Consider the following 21,300-nt stretch of genomic DNA (forward strand, 5'->3'; position numbering starts at 1 on the left):
CATAATAGCTGGCATTCATCTCAATAAAGGGTTAACTCCAAAATGAAACCAAACAATATTTGCATTAATCTGGGCATCATAATATAAGTCTTTTGGGACATGCAATAATTCCAGGCAACATTAGCTTGTCTATTGCTACAAGCTTTTTCTATCTCCATTGCTTCTGTGTTCCATACGTATAAAATAAAGGTTCCCCTTGACATTTTAGTCAGTCGTGTTCGACTCTAGGGGGCGGTGCTCATCCCCGTTTCCAAGCCGTAGAGCCAGCGTTTGTCCGAAGACAGTTTCCGTTGTCACGTGGCCAGCGCGACTTAGACCCGGAACGCTGTTTACCTTCCCACCGAGGTGGTACCTATTTATCTACTCGCATTTACATGCTTTCGAACTGCTAGGTTGGCAAGGAGCTGGGACAAAGCGAGGGGAGCTCATTCCGTCACATGGATTCGATCTTACGACTGCTGGTCTTCTGACCCTGCAGCACACAAAGGCTTCTGTGGTTTAGCCCGCAGCGCCACCACATCCCACACATGTATAAAATACTTTGGCATTATTGTAACGTTCAAAAAGCTTACAGCTATGATGAAAACTCTAGGCACAAATACTTTGAAAAATCCTTCCTTGTAACTTGTAAAAGAATGCAAGTGTTAAAGGCAGACCTTAAGTTATGTTTGGATATAAAATACAGGAGCATATCTTTTAGGGAAAAGGAACAATGAGATTTCGCTTATAGACTTACATTCTAAAAAGGCAAGAGGCACATTTAAAAATCAGGAATTACATCTCTTTAAATACTAAAATTCTTATAAATAAAAATATAAAAAGTAAAATATTTTACTTAGTCTCTAAGCATATTGTGACATTTATCCACGTGGCCCCTGTTCATTATTCCCTCACAAAGGTTAACGTCACATTCTCTTTTCGCTGCCACCAGATTACTTCAATCCATAATATAAAATTGACATATGTCAGAACACTTGTCTTGTGAACAGAAACAGAACTTATTTATTGAAGTGAAGCAGAATGAGTATTAACAGAAGTTTTTCAGATATTCAGTATACATAAGCAATCCATCAACAGTTCCCTCAATACATAGTTCTTTTCACTGGCAGTTTCATTGCCACCCTCTCTTCCTATTTTCTTAACCAACCCTATCTTCCTGACTAACCAGCCCTATCTTTCTGCTCCTCTCCCACCAAGCCTCATGTAGCTGCTGACTCCACCTCTCCAGCTCTCTCATAGGTTCATGCAAATCAGCTCATGAATATGAAAGACATGAGTGATATGGGTGGTCGCCACACATATTAAGAACACACACAGAAAAATAATACAATCGTACCAGCCATTTACCAGTTACAACCTATGGAGGAAGATTGATTACGTTTGTGAGTTGCCTTTGTGTCCAGCTGCTCTACTCCATAATTGTTGTTGCTATCCAGTGTGTGTAGCACATCATAGAGCCATCTTGTTATGAAGGGTTGAATGCCCTGATGTGTGTCCTATCTCTCCACATTCGTAACTCTTTAAGTTGTTTCCCCCTTTCTCCTTACTATAAGCAAACCTTATTTGCAGGCTATGCACTTTGCAAGATCTTGGAAGTCCAATAAAATTCTATTGTACCTGCAGCCTAGGAACCTGTAACCTAAAATCTGGCAAATTGCCATCTTACAGATAAAGTTTTTGTTATGGTCATTAATTTTGCAAGCTTCAGCTCTCTAATGTGATTCTATATAGAATGCCAACGAAATAGAATGTTATAGTAATAATGGGTTAAAGTCTTGTAAACTCAAAATATTACAATCATTGGCTGAATCTGCTTATGGACTCATAATCACCAATTTTATTAATTTATTTATTCCATTTATACCCCGCCTATCTGTTCATCGCAAACATTTTAATAAATGATTTCATTAAAAGATAACCATTCAGCTACCTATTACATCATTACAAAATTCAGTTTAGTTCAGTTCACTTCCATGCTAACCTAGCAGACATGAATGAAATTCTTCTAAGCAGTGTTATCATATCATTGACCTTAAAATTCAGTGGAAAGCAGCTGATTGTTTAAAAATGTAAACTATTTTCCAACTATTTTTAAATATATTTTAATTTTCAGGGTAACTTTTCCACCATGCCCTTTAAACATTTTTAACATCTTATGGACACAAAGTTTCAAATGTTGACATGCATACTTTAGGCATAGAAAGCATACAGCATGGGTCTTCATCACTTCTCATTTAAACAGGTACTGTATTGAAACTCTTGCACATATTGGTGAGAAGGTATCATAGCAACATGTAAGTCATAATAGAGGTAGCAACACATGGTTGGGGAGATTGTTAGCCTTACTTTCCCCGTAATATAAGACAGGCCCACTGAAGGTCAACTGCCTTGAGCAAGAAACAGGCAAGAGCAGAACCATCACCCAGGGATGGGCGAGTTGCCACCAGCCGTGGTATTAGATAATGGCTCAGGTCTCCTCAAGGCTGGTGTGGCTGGGGACAAAGAACCACGGGTCATCTTCACCAACTTGATCGGTCGTCCCAAGGCCAAGTCTGTGATGCTAGGTGCTGGTCAGAAGGACTTCTACATTGGAGATGAAGCACAAGCCAAACGAGGGATCCTCTCCCTCAGGTGCTCAGAAGACCCTGGGGAATGTGAACCACAGGGAACTGATAAGTGTTGGCTAACCTGAAAATTATGAGGAATGGAGGTGGTCTGGGCAGAGCCAACCCCACAGTTAGGCAGAACAAGGCAGCTATCAGGAAGTAGCAGTTTGGAAGTAACAGCCAGAATCCTGCTAGTGTTCACATAGGGTCTGTATAACTTGCAATGGCTAATTAATGAGGTGCTGGGGTGTGTCCTGGTCATGCCTACAACTGCACAACTAAGATACACTTCAGCACACAGCTGGTTATGCAAACCTTAAATGGAGATCAATAATATGGCCAATGATTTGTAATACTGTCACCTGTAACAAGTTACTTATTTGCATTACTAAATTGGTATAAGCGTATTACCTTTCCAAAGTAATGTAATGAGCAGGAACAAAATTGCTATGTGATAAGTAATGTTTTCTAGATGCTTTTAAATTATACTTTTAAAAGGCTTTTTGGAGGCATTTTCACAAGGATTTTTCAAGTTTTGTGACATTCACTTATCAGTCCTAAGGGTTTTAAAAAGGAAAACAATGAAAACAACAACAGCAAAAACACAAACTCTAAAATAAGTAACAACAATTTCAATCTTTGTGGCTGAAATCCTATTGAGTTGGTAAGTCATCTCTATTATAAGTTCCGTTGATTCAATGTGCCTTCTCTGGTTGCAACTTACTGTCCTAAAGTAATTCACAACGAGAGTAGGCCCACTGAGTCGACACACTGAATCTCAGTGATTCAATGGGCTTCCTCTACCATGATTGACTATGCTAAGCAACAGGATTTCAGAGAATAGATGAGAGGAATGAATTATTTTTTTAAAAGAAACCTAAATTCTGGGCAGAAGAGGGTATTGTAAGACAAAGCAGTGTGTATGATATGGCTGCACTGCATTGCATGTCCTGAGCTATGCTGTTTTGCTTAGATGTTGCTGGTGGGAGATGCTGTCCCACTGCCAATAATGAATATTTAACTGTCCAGTCAACTTTTGTACATGGAAAACAAAGTGGTGGCAGTAAAGCAAGATCTTGTCCTTCACCTAAGGTAGAACATGGGGTTCAATTCCAGGTAGCCGGCTCAAGGTTCACTCAGCCTTCTATCCTTCCGAGGTCGGTAAAATGAGTACCCAGCTCACTTGGGGGGGCAATGTGTAGCCTGCATAATTAACTTGTAAACCGCCCAGAGAGTGCTTGAAGCACTATGGGGCGGTATATAAGCAGCACGCTTTTACTTGTCCCATTGTCAATGGAGATACAAAGCCTGAAAACTAAGGCTGCAATCTTTACTATCCAAGAAGCCTGACACCCAGATGAGCTAATGTTAAGGCTTTCAAAGATGTGCAGAATCCAAACCTCTCCCAACCTAGAGGTGATGAAATTTACTTGGGACTTCCCCCTGCCCTTGGCTGGCTGTGAGACAGAGGTTAGGAGTTTAATTCCCCACTGGGTCTCCTGGGAAAATAGCCAGCCTGTGGAAACCTGAGCAAGATGCACCCCTAGAAGAAAAGACTGGTAAACCACTTCTGGAAATTCTATAGCTAGAAGGGTTGCTATAAGTTGCAATTCACTTGATAGTATGTAATTATTATTATTATCCCCATCTTGGCTGAACCTGGTGCAGCTGTAGCAGCTGTGTCCCTGGGATGGAGAAGTTCAGATCTGGTGTTGACCAACTTTTTCCACCACTTTTGGGCTCTTCTGCTGGTAGAACCTAGCCAGCATAATAGTCTTTGAGGTCAGCCATCACAAGGGGTTTCTGCCCATTCCAAATTCACTAGAGCAAGCACTGAATTAGGATTACACTGCAGGTGATGAAAAGCCTCTCTCCCCCATCAGTTGATAATCCCTGGATGATCTTAGGCCAGTCTCTTTCATCCTAATACACGTCCCAAGTTTGTTATGGAATGATATGCTGATGCTGAATAATATTACTAAAATAATAGCATTTGAGAATGGAAATACTGTAAGTATTTTCACATGTCTTTCTAACCTTGTTTTGAGAAATGCTTCAAATTAAGATTTTAATAGCACTGGTTTTATCCAACCGGGGAAACAATAGTCAGAAACCTTTTGTTGTGGTTACATTCCTGATCATATATCTAATTTCACAAGAGAGACCTGCCCTGGCATATTATCAATTAGCTGCAATTAGCCACAACAAGCTATGCAAATCTTATGCGAATATCAAAACGATTCTGGCCAGTTATTAACTTGCCACAATCCAGTGAGTTAAGAGTTACAGTATATTGTTATTGCTTTTTCTAGGACTGATGCATTAAAGGAAATAAAAATATTAGCACAGTAGTTGAGTTTTCAAGTTGTGAAACTTTTCTTTAAGATCCAGAACAAAAAAAGAGAATAAAAAGATTGTCTCTTGCTCAGACAGGAATGGAAAATTAATTTTTAAAAGTTGGCACGGTGCACTTTAGCATGCTAGGCACATTATTTAAAAAACCTTGCCAGCTCACGATATGCTTGTGAACTCTGCAAACACTTTAAACTCATAAGGCTCGGTTTGGTGCCATTGTCATAATTTACCTAGAATTGGGTATGCTAGATTGCTCACACCGTTCCTGTTGCCCCATGGACCATCACAAGCTGAAGCATCTTGGAAACTATGCTTTTTATCCTCCAAATGAGTACTGTTTGAACAAGCTATCATTTTTACCATTCAAGGCCAGCTGAAACATTTCGTACTTAAAGGTTAAGTACATACAGGTTCAGTATATGCACTACATGCAGAAAGTGACTGGACTAACAGTTGAATCTTAATGACCGGCTATGCAAGGGTGGAAAACTTGCAGTACAGACTAGATTCAGCCTTTTCTGGCACACAGCATCTTTTCCTCCTCCACTACAGCATTTAGGCTTTAAATGGAACTTCTACAAGTTCTATTTGCTGTTCAATAGAAGATAATTTTTAATATATAGCCTTTGTTAATTCTCAGAGGATAGCTCTGAATCTCCTCACTACTGGCTCTTGCCACATTCCCATATCCACCTGCATCCCCTGATAGATTTCCCCAGAAAGACTAATTGCATTCACTAAACTTGGAATGTGTTGCAGTTTACAATGTAGGTATAATTTTTTCCTGGATGTATTACGGTTCCCTTCAGTGCATTACGCAAAAAGAGTGTTGTGTGTAGGCATGGAGTGACACAAATTCTGTGTCTAATGGACTGATGATTATCTGGAATATTTCTCTACTGTTTGCAGTGCATTAACTTTCACACCGAACTTTCCACCCTCATCCATGACACATTATATTGAAGTAAATTAACTGAATATAATTTGATTAATTTTTATATCCTTTATTTTTAAAAGTGGTGCAAAAAGCTGAGCCCTATCCAAACCTTAGCATTTACTCCTCAGAAAAAAAGATTGATGCACATTGATTCAAATGAAATAGATTGAACTGTCATGAGAAATTCTAGGTTTGTGAGAATATAGAAGATAAACTTCAGTGCCACACAGAAGGAAAGATTCCAGATTTCTTTGTTGAAGTGCATGAGAAGAAAATGTTTTTGAGTAATGCAAATTTGTCATACAGATGTGATCTTTGTGATATTTTCAAACAGTTATTGTTCAATGCAAATGTTCTCACATACTTGCAGTTGCAGCGTCTAGGACGTACACATCGTGATACTGCTGATTTAATGGAAAAGTTTATTAGATCTTTTTACTTACTATTTATTAATATGGGATCTGTAAGTGGGGAAGCCAAGATATTGGGCATATCAAATGTCATAATATAATGCCACTTTTTGGTTTTATTCTCATTACTGCCCTTCAGATACCCAGTGGAACACGGAATTGTCACTTCCTGGCCAGATATGGAGAAAATATGGAAACATGTTTATGAAAATGAGCTGAGGTTAAATTCTAGCACAAGACCAGCACTGATAACTGAAGCACCACTCAACCCACTGGCTAATCGGGAACAAATGACACGTCTGCTCTTTGAAAAATTCGAAGTACCAGCTCTCTATGTGGCCATCCAAGCTGTGTTGGCACTTTATGCTGCAGGACTCACTACAGGTTGTGTGATGGATTCTGGTGATGGCGTTACCCACACCGTCCCAATCTTTGAAGGCTACTGTTTGCCTCATGCTGTACTCCGCCTTGACCTAGCAGGCCGGGATCTTACAGACTACCTCATGAGGATCCTGAGAGAAAGTGGCATAGCATTAGTAAGCACGGCTGAGAGGGAAATTGTGCGAATCATCAAAGAGGCCTTGTGCTATGTCTGCCTGAACCCTGAGGAAGAGATGGCTAAAAAACCTACTGCAATAGAAAAAACATGGAAATTGCCTGATGGGCAGATTATTAAAATCCACAATCAATTGTTTCGCTGCCCTGAGACCCTCTTTCGCCCTTCTAACATTGGGATGGAGGCCCCAGGAATTGATAAGCTCCTATTCAATACCATCATGAAGTGTGACATCGACTTGAGAACCACTTTATATGCCAACATACTCCTTTCTGGTGGCTCTAGTCTCTTTCCTGGCATTGCTGAACGCTTGACTAAGGAGATCACTCGCATGGCTCCCAAAGACACTGAAGTTATGGTACAAGCACCTCCTGACAGGAAGATCTCTGTTTGGATGGGGGGATCTATTCTTGCTTCTCTCTCTGCTTTCCAGGAGATGTGGATTTCTAAGGAAGAATATGCTGAAGTTGGGCCTAATATAGTACACAGGAAGTGCTTCTAGAATCCTGTTGTATTGAAACAATTTTTATTTAAGAAGCAGTGGGGAAGAACTTCAAATTCATGACATCCTCAGTGAGGCTTGCAGCCTTACCACTTTTCAAAAGAAGAATAAAAGTAACAAGTCCATATGTGTTGGTTTGGATTACATCTTTCCCAGTATCTGCAATATTTGGGCTGCTTTCAAATATGCCTTTTTCTGTGCATAAAGTACTTGAGCAGAAAAATAGAAATCAGGCTCTAACAAACTACATCAGATCTTTTCTTCCTCCTTCCATTCAATACTCCCAATACTATACCTTTTACTTTAAAAGCCTAACATAATTTCTGATTTACCCTAAGCAAGGCTGAACGTACTGGGTTTGCCTGCGTAAACTGAATGTAAATCTTAGTGCCCAATCTAGAATTCTTTGCAACATGCATTTGCCATTGAAAGCCAATAATTAGACCTATACAGTTGTCTCAAGGTAGAAAACATAAAACAACTGCTTCTTGTCATTTAAAGAAAAATACAATCCAGAATGGGATAGAGAGCTTTGACTTTTTGCTTAAGTTGCAAAAATATCCGAAACCACCTTCAAAATGGTTTAGCTGTTTCTTTTCCCTTCAGCTCCCTCCTCAAGATTTACTTTTAGAATCACAACCCAAGACGTCTGATCATTGCTAATAAAAATATTGTTTTGCTTCCCCTTCCTCCCTTGTCCTGTAAGTCGACACTTGTGAGAAAGGGACACCATCTTTCTGACTCCTCTTCCTGTTCCTTTAAAGGCCAATATTTTAGTTTGGTGGCAATGTCTTCTGTTTCTCAGACCTTTCTACTAATTTGTGACATATCCAAAAATTAGAAAGCAAGTTAGTTTCCTGCTGACTCATAAAATGATAATTCAGGAATAGTAGTCTTCATCAGCGAGGGATTACCCGACCGTTTTCTTCCTTTCCCTTTTATTGTGACAATACAGCAGAAAAAAAATGCAAAGTGATCTGCTGTGAAGTCACACCCAGAAAGTCGAGTTTCCCTGGATAAATTTGCTTTAGCGGAACACCTTGTTAAGGTTGATTTTATAGCTGCTGTCAAGATTTGCAGGAGGTATTGCTACCATACAGCTACATCAACAAGTTGCAAACAAGGCTGACTGCCATTGTCATCCTCTCCACTTATTTCCTCCTCACTCATTTTTCCCCACCTTGGATTCCAGCTGCTCTAGGCACCAAGCCTTTGAGGGAAAAATGATTTGGAGACATGGAGTGCTCAGCTGAGGGGAACTGATACCCCTGCAAGTGCCCCTTTGCTCCATCTCTCTCCACCTTAAACAAGAAAGCTGGTAGAGTGAGCTTCTGTTCACCTGTTGCATTGGGTCAAGCAATCAGAGCACCTGAACCAATGTAAATGCATTGGATTCTTTAAAAAGCAGCCAAAGTAAAAAAGTATGAATTGGAAGCGAAAATTCTGAGCTGATCCACATTGGCAGCACCTCATATGTCATGCAGTCAATGGAAAAATAATATGAATCAGACTGTCCCGATCCCAGTTATTTCCCACATTGTTTATAAATGTAGTTGCACCCTTATTCAGAAAAACATAATCCAAGCATAAAGTGGAGAAAGAAACTAGTCCTTGAAGATGTAAATATGATTCTAGTCTAGGTCAAGAGTCCAGTAAAGTATTTTTATTGAAGTATCACTTCAGTAAAACAGAATGGTAAGCATAATAAAAGAAGAAAATAAAATTTAAAGTCAAAATACTGGTCTATCACCAGTATTTACTGAGTAATCTAAGAGAGTGGCTTAACATATTGACTGAACTATTATCCTCTGGCTGGATAGCTCAGTGATTTAGATATGCTGGGAGTTCAGTTCCCCATTGTGCCTCTTGCAAGTACAGTAGCCTTGGAAAAGCTGCACATTCCTGGAATGTCCCCAGAAGGAGGGAATTATAAACTACTTCTGTGTATTCTCTACCTGGAAAACCCCGAAAAAGGTCACCATAAATCAGAATTGACTTGATGGCACATTGTTGTCACCATCATAATCATCCACTGCAACCTAAAAATCTTGGTCTTTTGCCCCAATGAGCATAGGTCTATACATGCTTACACTGGATTTCAATTACCATTGTACGCTGCCATTTTTAATGGGAGGTGGCCTATACATTTTCCTCTTTGCCCTAATTTTTGTCTTCAGTTAAATAGATGCCTCCCCAAGAGCAACTTTCCCAATGTCCCTTAAAAGCTGGATCTGTAACTATATACCAGGAATAAATTAAGTTTTTATGAGGACAAATTACAGCACAGCCCTAGCTTCATATTTTTTCTAAAGCTGAACAGAACACTTCCTTGGTTTATAACATGTTGCAGGGCTTACCGGTAAAGAGCTGCATTTTATTCATTTGCAGTAGAAACAAAATGCCCAGTAAATGGGACATGACAGGGTGGCAGGGTGTTACTCTTCCATGCTTGGTCCATGAGCTGCCCACATAATGACCTCTCAAAAATATTAAACTTGGAAGGGAAGGAACTGAACTCTAAAGAATGACAGCAAGTGCTGAGCCAAAATGTCTCAGAAAACAATGTTCTGATAGATATACTTTTATTTTCTGTGCCCTCCTAGAAATTAAAGGCCATTTTTGCAAAATTATTTCTGAACATTCTCCAGTACATTTTTGGCAGCTGTTCGCTCACCATCACCCTCATTATGCCTTATGCAGCGACACCAAGCAGAGGGCATTATGGAGAATGCAAAACCGCAGCCAGCGTGTTACTGCCGCATGCAGTGGCAAGTACTGTACAAAAAATATGAAAGGAACAAAGCTATCTCACAACTACTGCTAATGGTGAGTACCATCTCTGAGAAATTGGAGGGTGGGATTTCTCCTGAGGGAGAAATTTGATAGAATGATCCTTCCCAAAGTTTCTCCCCAGAAATGTGAATACTGTACTGTAATTTCAAAAGGCCATTTGTTCTGAGCAATAGCTGAAACCTCTGATGCCCAACTCCTTGCTAACCAATGGCACAACCATATACTGTACAATTTTAGTTAAAATAGGCTCTGCTGTTCATGCAAAAATTAATGCAAGAGAGCCCAAAGGCATCAGCAATGTGCACTCCACCGCTGCAATATTAATTCTAAATAAATTGTGGTAGTAGCACTTTGGGAGCCATTTTTTCTCTCTTTCTAGCCTATTTTTACCAGGTTATCTACTTCAGCCATTTTAAATCAGAGAAGGAGAGGCGAGAAAGTGAATACAGTATAGTAAAACACAAGGAGGGAGGCTTTCGACTTTTTAACGATGTAAACCGATTTGGGTCCTTTTGGGGAGAAAGATGGGATGGAAACATTTTAAATAAATAAATAAATTTGGGTACCGATTTCCGAAAAATCCTCCGCATGAAATATTGCAAGCACGACCTTAACTTCTACTTTGTAAGCACTGAAAAAAGTATGCACACTTTCAGACCCAACCGAGTGCAAGACGCGTGAAAGAAAATCTCTGCGGGTTCAAGTTAAGCAGGCACCACGTGCCGCCCCAAAGACAAAAACAGGGGGGAGGCAGGGGGCGGAGTCCTCTAGATTGGAAACTCCCGCTTAATTGCATAATGAGCTTCGTGCCAATGGGAAGTAGAGACTCCCTCAATGTTAACCAATAAAGCTCAAGGGAGGCGGGGCAGGGGCAGGACGGGTTTCCTATATAGGGTGGGTGAGGTCGGAGTTTTTTCTTGGTAGGTCCCCCCCGGTTTTCTAACCCTATTTTCCCGTCGTTGGCGGTTTAGCGCGATGTTCGGTGTTTTACTCGTTGGCTTTCACCGAACTCAAACGTTTCAAAAAACGTCAGCGTTAAAGGGGGGGGGTCTTCCACCTGCCGGCCGGAGCGCCTTTCCTCTCCTAAAACCTCTCCCTTCACATCGGAGGCCACCTGCCTGCCAAATGAGGCCGCGGTCAGCCTGGCTCGAGAAGCTGCTGCCCTGAAGGGTTCGCCCCTGTCAGCCTCCGTGGCGGTGGGTCTGGCCTCGGGAGAGGCTTTCGGCTGGGGTGTGTGTATGTGGCGGGCGCCAGAGCAAAAACGGGCGGCGTTGCTGTCAAACCCCGTTGCTGTCGCACCCCGCGCGCTTCTTGAGCTGTGAGGCGCGCGGCGGGCGTCGCCCGGACACCACAAAATGGCTGGCGCGGGGAGCGACGGTTGAGAAATGGTGGGAGGGGGGACGGGGTTAGAATGTTTGGGTTGCCTCGAGAGCAGTGGCGAGTGTGGAAAAAAAAAACCAAGGGAAGTGCGTCATAGTTTCTGCCACCGGCCACGAGGCGAAAAGACGAGCCCCGAGCATCCTCGTGAAGGAGTCAGTCGAGGTGTAGCAGGGTTTGTGCCCCTCTCCTTCCATTTTGGCCTTGGTTCGCTGATGAGCAGAAACGAGCCTCCTCCATCTCTCCAGCGCTTTTTAAAAAGGAGGGCAGTCTTGAGTGTGATAAATGGTCATCTCCTCAGGATGTTCGCAAAAGGACCGGGAAAAGAAGAGGACAAGGACAAAATGCTGTGTTTAAGGCTTCATAGTCTTTTCTGTGACTAGTCTGAAATGGCTGCTCTTCTCGTTGAGGAGCTTTGGCTTAGCTAAAAAAGCATTTTGTGCTTTGCTGCTGCTTTTTGCCCTTCTCCCTTTAGGTTAAAAAACAACACCTACACCCTAGATTTTAGCATAGGAAGAATGAAGTAAAGACCTGATTCTTGTTATGTAAGGAAAGATTTGCAGGCAGTATTACTCTGGTGAGCAGATTATAAATAAACCTGGCTTTCTTAGGTATTTGACAAAACTATTAGATTAAATCTAAATCAAGCTTGAAATGAGCCTGATATGCTAAGCATATATTGTATTTATATTTTAAACCCAACTAAAAACATGGTTATTTATCCAGGCCTTCCCTCCAGCCAATTCTTGATTTCTCTCTTACTTTTCTTTCTTTATTTTACTGCTGTTGCTGTTTGATTATTATGTATTTGTCTATGTTTTTATTATCTGATTTTATATTGGAAGCCGCCTAGAGTGGTCTGGTAGGCCAGATAGGCGGGGTATAAATCAAATAAATAAATAAATATCTACCTGTTGCAATTCTGTGCACTGTTCTGGCTATCTTCCCCCCCCCTTCTCCCTACCTTTGAATTGATCTTCCACACATGGTCATTTTCCAAGGGCCTGTCTTTGTTCTTAACTTAACTTGCTGTTTGTTTTTTAATCTTTGTTAGAATGGGCTTGGGTTTTTGGAACTGTAAAGTCAAATGAGATTTATCTATTCACAGTTTTGTGTATCATTTAAAATCTCAAAAGTGGTTCACAAAATTCTAATACACCTTATAACTAAACCATAAGTAGCTTCAGGTATACATGACAAAGCATAGGGCACTGATGGTTAAAGGAAAACTTGAGCAAGTGGTATTCTTTATACCGTATCTTGTTAAAAACATGGAGCTTTTAGCATCTTTGAAGTAGGATATTGTCCAGACTCCCGCCAACCTAGCGGTTCAGAAGCATACAAAATGCGAGTAGTAGTAAGCTCTAAGCGGTTTAGGACCTCGATACTTGGCGGAATGCTTACTTCCACCCAGTTCTACCCATGTCACCCGTGCGAGCCAGGAGGTGAGGCTGAGCAGCCTGACGCTGAGGGAGGCCCGAAAGGAAACTCGAAACCGGGCCTTCTCGGCAGTGGCTCCTCGCCTCTGGAATGACCTGCCTCCGGAGATTCACGCTGCACCCTCACTGGGTACTTTTAAGAACCAACTAAAAACGTGGATGTATAGGCAGGCCTTCCCTTCCAGTTAATTCCTGTCCTCTCTCTTTTTTCTCTCTATTTGATTTATTTTGTATTTTCCCATTGCAGAATCATTTAATTAATTAATTGTTATAAATTTTTCTTGAACTTGTTATGTTTTATGTTGTAAGCTGCCTAGAGTGGTTGAAATGACTAGATAGGTGGGGTATAAATACAATAAATAAATAAATAGATTAATAGGGACCACCTTGGTGGGAAGGTAACAGCGTTCCATGTCTTAAGTCGCACTGGCCATGTGACCACGGAAGATTGTCTTCGGACAAAAAGCTGGCTCTACGGCTTGGAAACGGGGATGAGCACCGCCCCCTAGAGTCGAACACGTCTGGACAAAAATTGTCAAGGGGAACCTTTACCTTATTGTCCAGACAGCACCAAAAGTACTTGTTTCTGTCAGCTGGCGGTCTATGACTTGGCCTATTTAATTGGCTAGAAAATCTGTAAAGACCTAATGGAACTGCATAGTAGAAGATGGTACTTAAAATAACCTGTGTATTCTGATCAGGGCATCATCTGTTAATAACAAAACTCTGAATTGGTAGGCAATAGACATGATGTAGTAATGCCTGTTACGTCTGCCTGATCGCTTAATATATGTATAAATGATGTAGTTTTGTTTTCACGTTAAAAACATGCAGAAAGCAAATTTTCTACATTACTTTTACTGTACCACATTACTTTAAGAAAATGAATCTTAATGAATTGGCTCTGTTTCACTTTTGTTGCAAGAAAAATGCGTAAAGCAGTAGCACACAGATGCAGTAAGGGCATTGTGCAAAAGAACATGCTAGTGTCTAACTAGATTTGTTAGCTAAATAGATGATTACATCTTCCAGATGAGAATAGTGTCTGGTTTTGAATGCAAATTCTGACAGACATTTTAAAAAAGGGAGCTTCAGCCTATTGTAGTTGTGATAAATGTGTTTCCCTATGTTTTTCAAAAACATCTGGTGCTTACATTTATACGAGCCTTCTTGAGGTGTGTATGTAAAAAAGAGACAATCTGAAATAACGTGTCTGCAGCAATAGTTTTTTCTTGATTATCCACTCCATTTCTGAAGATGGAAAGACACCTTCTTGTGCATATTTAGAATATGTGCTTCAAAGTAAATTCTGTTGAAAGGATTAGGATGCAATTCAGCTAGCGCCTCTTTATTAGTGTGAACTGCTTTGAGTATCTGAGAAAGCAGTAGCCAAACAGTGCTTCCAGAATCTTTGCTTTAGGATCATTTAATATTTATAATGTTTTAAGAGGTGGAGAAGCCTTGTGGCCACGTACTATACATGTAGTCTGTAGTTCAGTTCTAGATTTAGTACTGTTACTGAGACAACTTCATACAGCTTTGGATGGATGTAATTTAATTAAAATCCAGATGTGTAACTTATGTAATGCTTCATGGTTGTGGATAGTTGTTTTGTATATATAGCTGTTTACTGAACTCCAATGTTTTATTGGTCATGCTTTTGCCTAATTTTTTTTGTTGCTGATGTGGTCTAATGTGTTGTACAATATACTGTAATATACTGATATGCTGGCAGGTAAGTACCTACTGTAAAATTCTAGAAAAATAAAAAACAGGTTTCTTGAGAAGGAAAGCATTTGTAATTTTATGTCTCAAGTTTCAGCATATTTTGGAATCTCATGTTTGGACTTTGTTTATTGGTCAGCATGGCTGCCCCTGCATTGTACAGGCTTTCTTAGGTGATATCTTTATGATGAGGTGGGACTGGAATCTTTAACTCTGTTCATGTGATCTGCTAGGATAAATTCTCCACAGGTAGAAGAGAGAGCGTAGTCCCACCTTTCTCATATTCTGTTTTGTAGACCTCCTACATCTGGAAAGCAATGAATCAAAAGAATGAAAGCTCCTCTGTTCTTTTCCATGCAAGACAGGACCGCTGACTCATGTGGAGAGCCCCACAGAAAGTGGAGCTGTTCTCATGAGACTTGTAGCCCTTGATTTAAAGGAGGGGATTAAATGAGGAATGGAATAGTGCAAGACTGACACATTATGCATCTTTGTATATATTTATATTCTGCCTATTTCATTCCAGAGCCTAGTGTGTGAATATTGTGCACATTTTCTAACAACTGCATGCCACTTAGTCTGTGAATGCCTTCTGAGTATGACTTTAATTCAGAGATGGCCTGGTGGTGGGCAAAGTCAGCAGAACCAAGGGGTGTTTTTCAATTGGGCAACAGCCCAAGGATCACAATCCCAAGGGGGTGGGGTGAAAGGGATGTTACTTATTAGGATGGGTAGGAAAGAAAAGATAACTAAAAGCAACCTGTAAGATGCTAATGCTTTAAAGAGGGGCATTTCTGTATAGCTATGCTGTCAAGTTCTGGTGGTGGGCTATCGCAGCATCTTAATTTAACACAAATTGGGAGAGTCACATGTCAACCTCATCTGCTTTTTGCTCACCCGTGCTAATCTGTCAAATCTGGAACTTCTGCCATGAGAACTCTTCTGAAATGCAGTTTATTGCCATTTCTCTATATTTTTTGTTAAGGATTATATTCTAGTTTTGATGAGGATTGCTTGTGGTTAAGTATTGCCATCTAGTGGTGTGATGGAACTTTCAAACTTGTGAAGACTAGGCAATGGGAAAGCTACTGCTTCATAAAGAAATGGGCGAGAAAGGTGTGGTTTACACCACCTTTGTATAATTAAAGGGTTGCAATACCTTGTTTCCCCTAAAATAAAACATCCCCTGAAAATAAGCCCTAACGTGTTTTTGGAGCAAAAATTAGTATAAGACCCTGTCTTATTTTGGGGGAAACAGGGTAAATGTAATTGGGTTATCTGTAAATAAATTATGTAGTCTCACAACTTGAAATTTTAATATAACTTCCTCACATTTGGTGTATTCTTTGCATTCAAGGAATTTGCTCAGTAACTAGAAGCCATGGCTCCTTTGCTCAAGTTCTGTAGTCTTAATGTTTGATACGTTGATGTTCAACTGCTATTGTAAATTAAAATTATTTTTAAAGGCAAGTATTCTTTATGTAAATGCTTGGAAAAGATTTATAGAAGAAGACTGAATTTTCCTGATGCACTTTTAAGCCTTGTAAGACATGAGAGGCCTATAAAAACCAATTACAGTAATATGCCTGGTCAAGTTGATGGCATGCCATTATTTATTATTAAATCTATTAGCTTATGATGCTTCCTTGTTATGATTATAATTTGAGCTCTAGAAAAAGTGTTTCAACTTGTCTCAGAGTGTGCTAAAAGCAGTGGAGTAAAGGCCACACTGGCAGAGTTACACTGAAGGGATTCTTAAGAAGAAATAAAAGCTTAAAATGGAATGTGTTTGCTAGAAGTGGAGTCTTGAAGCAGAGGAAAATGAACTGTTCTGTATATTCTAATAGATGTGGGCTGCTAATGGACTATGTGGTACAGTATGTAGAAAAGTAACTCATCACTAGAAAAGGCCAGGTACTCAGTTTCTGTGGTAGAATATTTTGACATACAGCTTGATGTGTTAAAAGACATATCTGGCTGTTTGCAGAATAGTCCAGTTTATATCTAATGCCTGCTGACTATTGTAGACCAGACCAGCACTGCAGAAATAATTAATTACTGAATATCTAGTGTGTTCATTATCGATATAAAAGTCCTAAATGGTAGAAAACCAATTTTAAAAGTATGATTGTCCTGACATTTTCTTCTCAATTTCTCAGTACCAAAAATATACCTAGTTCTTCTTTTAGTTTCTCTTCTTAGTTTTAAGACAAAAAAAAAAAAGAGCCACCCCTTCCTCCTGTGTGTTTTAGTGAAAGCACAAATGTAGTTCTTGGGCCTGTATAGGAGAGGCCCAAACCTCAAGTTCAGCAGTTAAGAGGGAAATCAGACAGGCATTTGTTTTTTGTTTGACTTGCCCTAGTTTTCTGTTGAGCACATACAGTATGTTATCAATAAGCGATCCATCTAGCCCCTTTTAAAAGCTGCCCTGCTCCTTCTGGCATAGCACTGGAGCAGGGGGCTCCAAACCTTTCAGTATGAGGGTCACATCATATATTTTACATATTTTTGAGGGCCAAAGGGGGGGGGGAAACAGCAGGACAGAAAGGCTATTAATGATAGGTCATTTTGCAGTTTACCAACTCATAGGGCCACTGTGTTGGAAATAACTTAATAGCACATAACAAATCTTACAAGTATTTGCAAGAGCAAAATCATGATAGTAAAACAAGCAACTTTAATCCAGACTGAACTGCCCTTGGGCCTACTCCATAAGTATACAGAGTCCAAGCCAAGCACCTACAGCCTCTTTGTCCTGACAGAGGTTGGGAAAGTTATTTTTTTCAGACTACAAAACCAGAATCCCAAAGAATATGAGGCGTAGCCATGGTGGCTGCAAGATTTGAGATACTGTATTTTTTAAAAAGAGTACTTTTCAGACTTCTGCTGTATGGCAGAGCCAGTATTTGCTTGTAAACAGCCTTTGAATAACTGAACCATGTACATAGCGCAGTTTCTGAACTGAAATGCCAGGGAGGAAGCATTGTGCTGTTGTTAGATTTGTTTCCTCGTATTCCCTGCATGCCGGCTTTCAATTGCTATACAGTAGGACCACCATATCGACATAGATTTCATGAGTTGCTTTAGAATAGTCAAGTTGAGCTAATAATACAGCAAGTGTGCACAAATGCAGGCTTTTAAGATATTTGCTGGCAAATCTTGTACACAGTGGACCCTCGACTTACAGACGGCTCGACTTACAGACTTCTCTGGCTGCAAAATTTAGGTTTGACTTGCAGCCGGAGAATCGACCTACAGACCAGAAAAAAAAAAACACAAAATGGAATAAAAACAGACGGTTACAGATTAATCGGTTTTCAGTGCATTGTAGGTCAATGGAGTCTCGACCTGCAGCCACCATTCCAATACAGATTAATTCCGTAAGTAGAGGATCCACTGTACTTGTTGGACATGAGTGAACCTTAGTTTCTGTGTCCAAGTACTGGAAGCCACTACAAATAGTTGTTGCATATAGAGCTGTGTCACAGGTCAATCCCCCTCATCACTCATACTCCCATCTAAAACAAATGGGAAAAATCTCTGGTCTCTTCCCTGACCTTTAGTTTGCTAGCAAATTTAAGAGCGACATGAAATATATTCATAAAGAGATTAGCTTTATTCAGCATATCTGCAAATGATAATGTTTCATTTAGATGTAAAACCTTAAGAGTCATTGCCTTGTCCCCAGTCACTATAGTGTGTATACTAGTAGCTGGTTATAATCTTCCAGGTTTTTGCTGTTACTATCACATGAAAACATTGAGAAATTTCTCAGGTTACTTGCATTAAATCTTTGGGAATGTCATAAGAGCTGCTATGTCACCTGGATATTATTATTCCCTGTGCAACAAAACAATCATCTGGTTTTGCAGTATTTAACTATCTGCAAACATTTTCCACATTTGTGGGATAAAAGTGGATTTAATAATAATCCTGTGCCATCAAGTCAGTTCTGACTTATGGCAACCCTTTTCAGGTTTTTCTAGACAGAGAATACTTTGTAGTGGTTTACCATTCCTTCTGGGAGCACCTGGGGACTGCAGCTTGTCCAATTCCACACAGACTGGCTGTACTTGCCAGAAGCACAGTGAGTAATCAAATTCCCAGCCTTTGGCTCCGTAGCCAGATATCTAAACCACTGAGCTATCCAGCCAGCTAAAAATGGATTTAAGGATGAAGTAATCAGGTGATATTTTCTGGTGCAGTCAGGTGTAGTGATTTATTTATTTATTTATTTATTTATTTATTTATTTATTTATTTATTGGACTTACATACCGCCCCAAGCACTCTCCGGGTGGTTTACAATTTAATTATACAGGCTACACATTGCCCCCCCAGCAAGCTGGGTACTCATTTTACCAACCTCGGAAGGATGGAAGGCTGAGTCAACCTTGAGCCGGCTACCTGGGATTTGAACCCCAGGTCGTGAGCACAGTTTTAGCTGCAGTACAGCGTTTTAACCACTGCACCACAAGGCTCTCTTGAATAAATGTATAATTGCTGTTAAGTCAATTCTGACTTGTGACCATTTTAGGGTTTTCCAGGTAGATAATACTCAGAAGAGGTTTACCATTTTCTTCTGGGGGCATCCTAGGACTATACAGATTGCTCAAGGCCTGATGTATAGCCACAACTAATTTGTGATTGCATGTATTGTTTGGACTTATCTTCAAAGCACAATTCAAAGTAAATACAGATACGGGTGTTCATCAGGGCATATCTGTGCCTAAAACATTTCGGCTACTGACTAGAGATGGGCATGGACTGGTGGTTTGGTGCAATTTTTTTCCGGGCCAAGCAGATGATTCACAGTTCAGCACCCCACCCTCTCCAGCAGGCGCTACTCTTGCTGACTAAACTGCTTTGTGTATTGCTTTGTATTTACTTAGAATTGTATTTATTTTGAAGTGAGCCGTGAGAAGTTTATCCTCATGTGAGCATGTTCAGAATGTTTCTGTTAGTCTTTAATTGTGGCAAAGCTACTAATTTCTTGGAGCAATTAAGCAACATTCAAGAAATGACAAAGCCATTGTGTTTCCAGTTCAATCAATCAATAGTTTATTTACAGTCCTTAGACCAGTCACTGTGTTTCCAGTTAAATACTAGTGGTGTAGTTTTAGGCATGTACTGTATAGTTAAAAACTGAGATTTTTAGAGGATTGATTGCCCAGTCAGTCAGCCAGCCATGGGAAGCTATCAAAGAACAAGAAGATCATTAAGAGTAAGGATATTTCACTGGAGACCAAGGCCAAGATCATCCATACTGTACTATGTGGAAGTTGAAAGTGAAGAAAAGCAACAGGAAAAATTGATTTCTTCAAAACACAATGTTATATGATAACTTTATGGATACCATGAATACAAAAAAGACAAATTGGTAGATGCTAAATCAAATGTGAAATCTCTCTAGCAGCAAAACTGCTAAATGGGGGTGTCATTGTTTGGATACATAATCAGATGTTAGACTCACTGGAAAAAAAATAATGCTGGGAAAAGTTAAAGCTAGCAGAAGAGAAAAACCAAATATGAGATGGGTTGACTCAGTGAGTTTGCAAGACCGTTTGTGTTTTTGACAGCACATAATAGCAACAACCCAGTGATTAACTTACCACAGCCACACCTGTTAAATGGGTGTAACAAATGAAGGAACTGTAAAGTTAATGGTTTGCATGTGATGGAACATGGTGTCAGTGCCAGATAGCATTCCCTGAGCAGGAGGACTTTAGCCTGGAGTTACGCATTGCATGCAAAATAGCCCATTAAGCCTCTGGTAAATATAGATAGAATATGTTTGGTACCAAGGTCAGAAATGTCCTTTTTTGAGGCCCTGGATTATTTTTTTAAGTCTGTGTAATCAGTACTTCATTACATGGCCCAGTGGATTGGTGCTGTAAAAGGCAACATCCTTTATTAATGAAATGATGATAGAAGAATGATGTTTAAAGAGAATGTAATAAATGCACATGTTATGTTAAAATGGTGTATTTTTTTTACCCAACTGCGGATGGTAAAGTATGTTCAGAAGAAATAGAAATACAGTCTAGATCTCATAAGAGTATGAAAGAAAATTAATATTCACTGCAATAAATATTTGTAGTGTGAAATTTAATCCTTAGAAATGTTTTACAATTCTATTAAGATTATTATTTCTTTAATTTGTAGTTTATAATTATAGTTACAGGTACAGATTACAAGAGTTTGTAAATGTTTTTGCACTCTTTAAAACTTGCACTTCTATGGGGATAGATTAATGTTTCAGGAATTTACTATGCAGCCATTTATCAGAGCAGGGATAGTGGATATTTATTTTTAACATATACATTTCAAGTAAATATAAAGGTGATATACTGGTTTAAGGCTGTGTATAGTAGCATGTTCTTAAACTTTTTTTGTTGTAATGGGGCAAAGCACCAAAGTTGTATTACTTAATTCCCTTCCACATAAACTTGAAATGTAATGTGATTGTGGAAAATGTGTCATTGAAGAACTGGATTGGTATGCCAGTGTTTGACTGGTTTTAGGAAGGAAACTGCATGGGAAACACTCCGTTCAGAGTACAGTATATGTTTTGTATGGGTGAAGCATAAATGTGTAACATT

General features: G+C 39.8%; 1 protein-coding gene across 1 annotated transcript; it reads left to right on the forward strand.

Moving 5' to 3' along the window:
• Nucleotides 1-2,428: 2,428 nt before the first annotated feature.
• ACTRT3 (actin related protein T3) lies at nucleotides 2,429-19,846 on the forward strand. The gene is made up of 2 exons (XM_020805801.3): nucleotides 2,429-2,631; nucleotides 6,448-19,846. The coding sequence occupies exons 1-2, from the start codon at nucleotides 2,429-2,431 to the stop codon at nucleotides 7,364-7,366; spliced, it is 1,122 nt and encodes a 373-aa protein (XP_020661460.1). The 3' UTR covers nucleotides 7,367-19,846.
• Nucleotides 19,847-21,300: the final 1,454 nt, after the last annotated feature.

This window comes from Pogona vitticeps, chromosome 3, assembly GCF_051106095.1.
Source record: "Pogona vitticeps strain Pit_001003342236 chromosome 3, PviZW2.1, whole genome shotgun sequence".
NCBI lineage: Eukaryota > Metazoa > Chordata > Lepidosauria > Squamata > Agamidae > Pogona > Pogona vitticeps.

What these genes read in the sequence shown, in the direction of transcription:
- ACTRT3 (XM_020805801.3), top strand. Translation starts at nt 2,429, where the DNA reads ATGGGCGAGTTGCCACCAGCCGTGGTATTAGATAATGGCTCAGGTCTC. An exon ending in CGAGGGATCCTCTCCCTCAG is followed by an intron (nt 2,632 to 6,447) that starts GTGCTCAGAAGA and finishes ACTGCCCTTCAG; the next exon opens with ATACCCAGTGGAACACGGAA.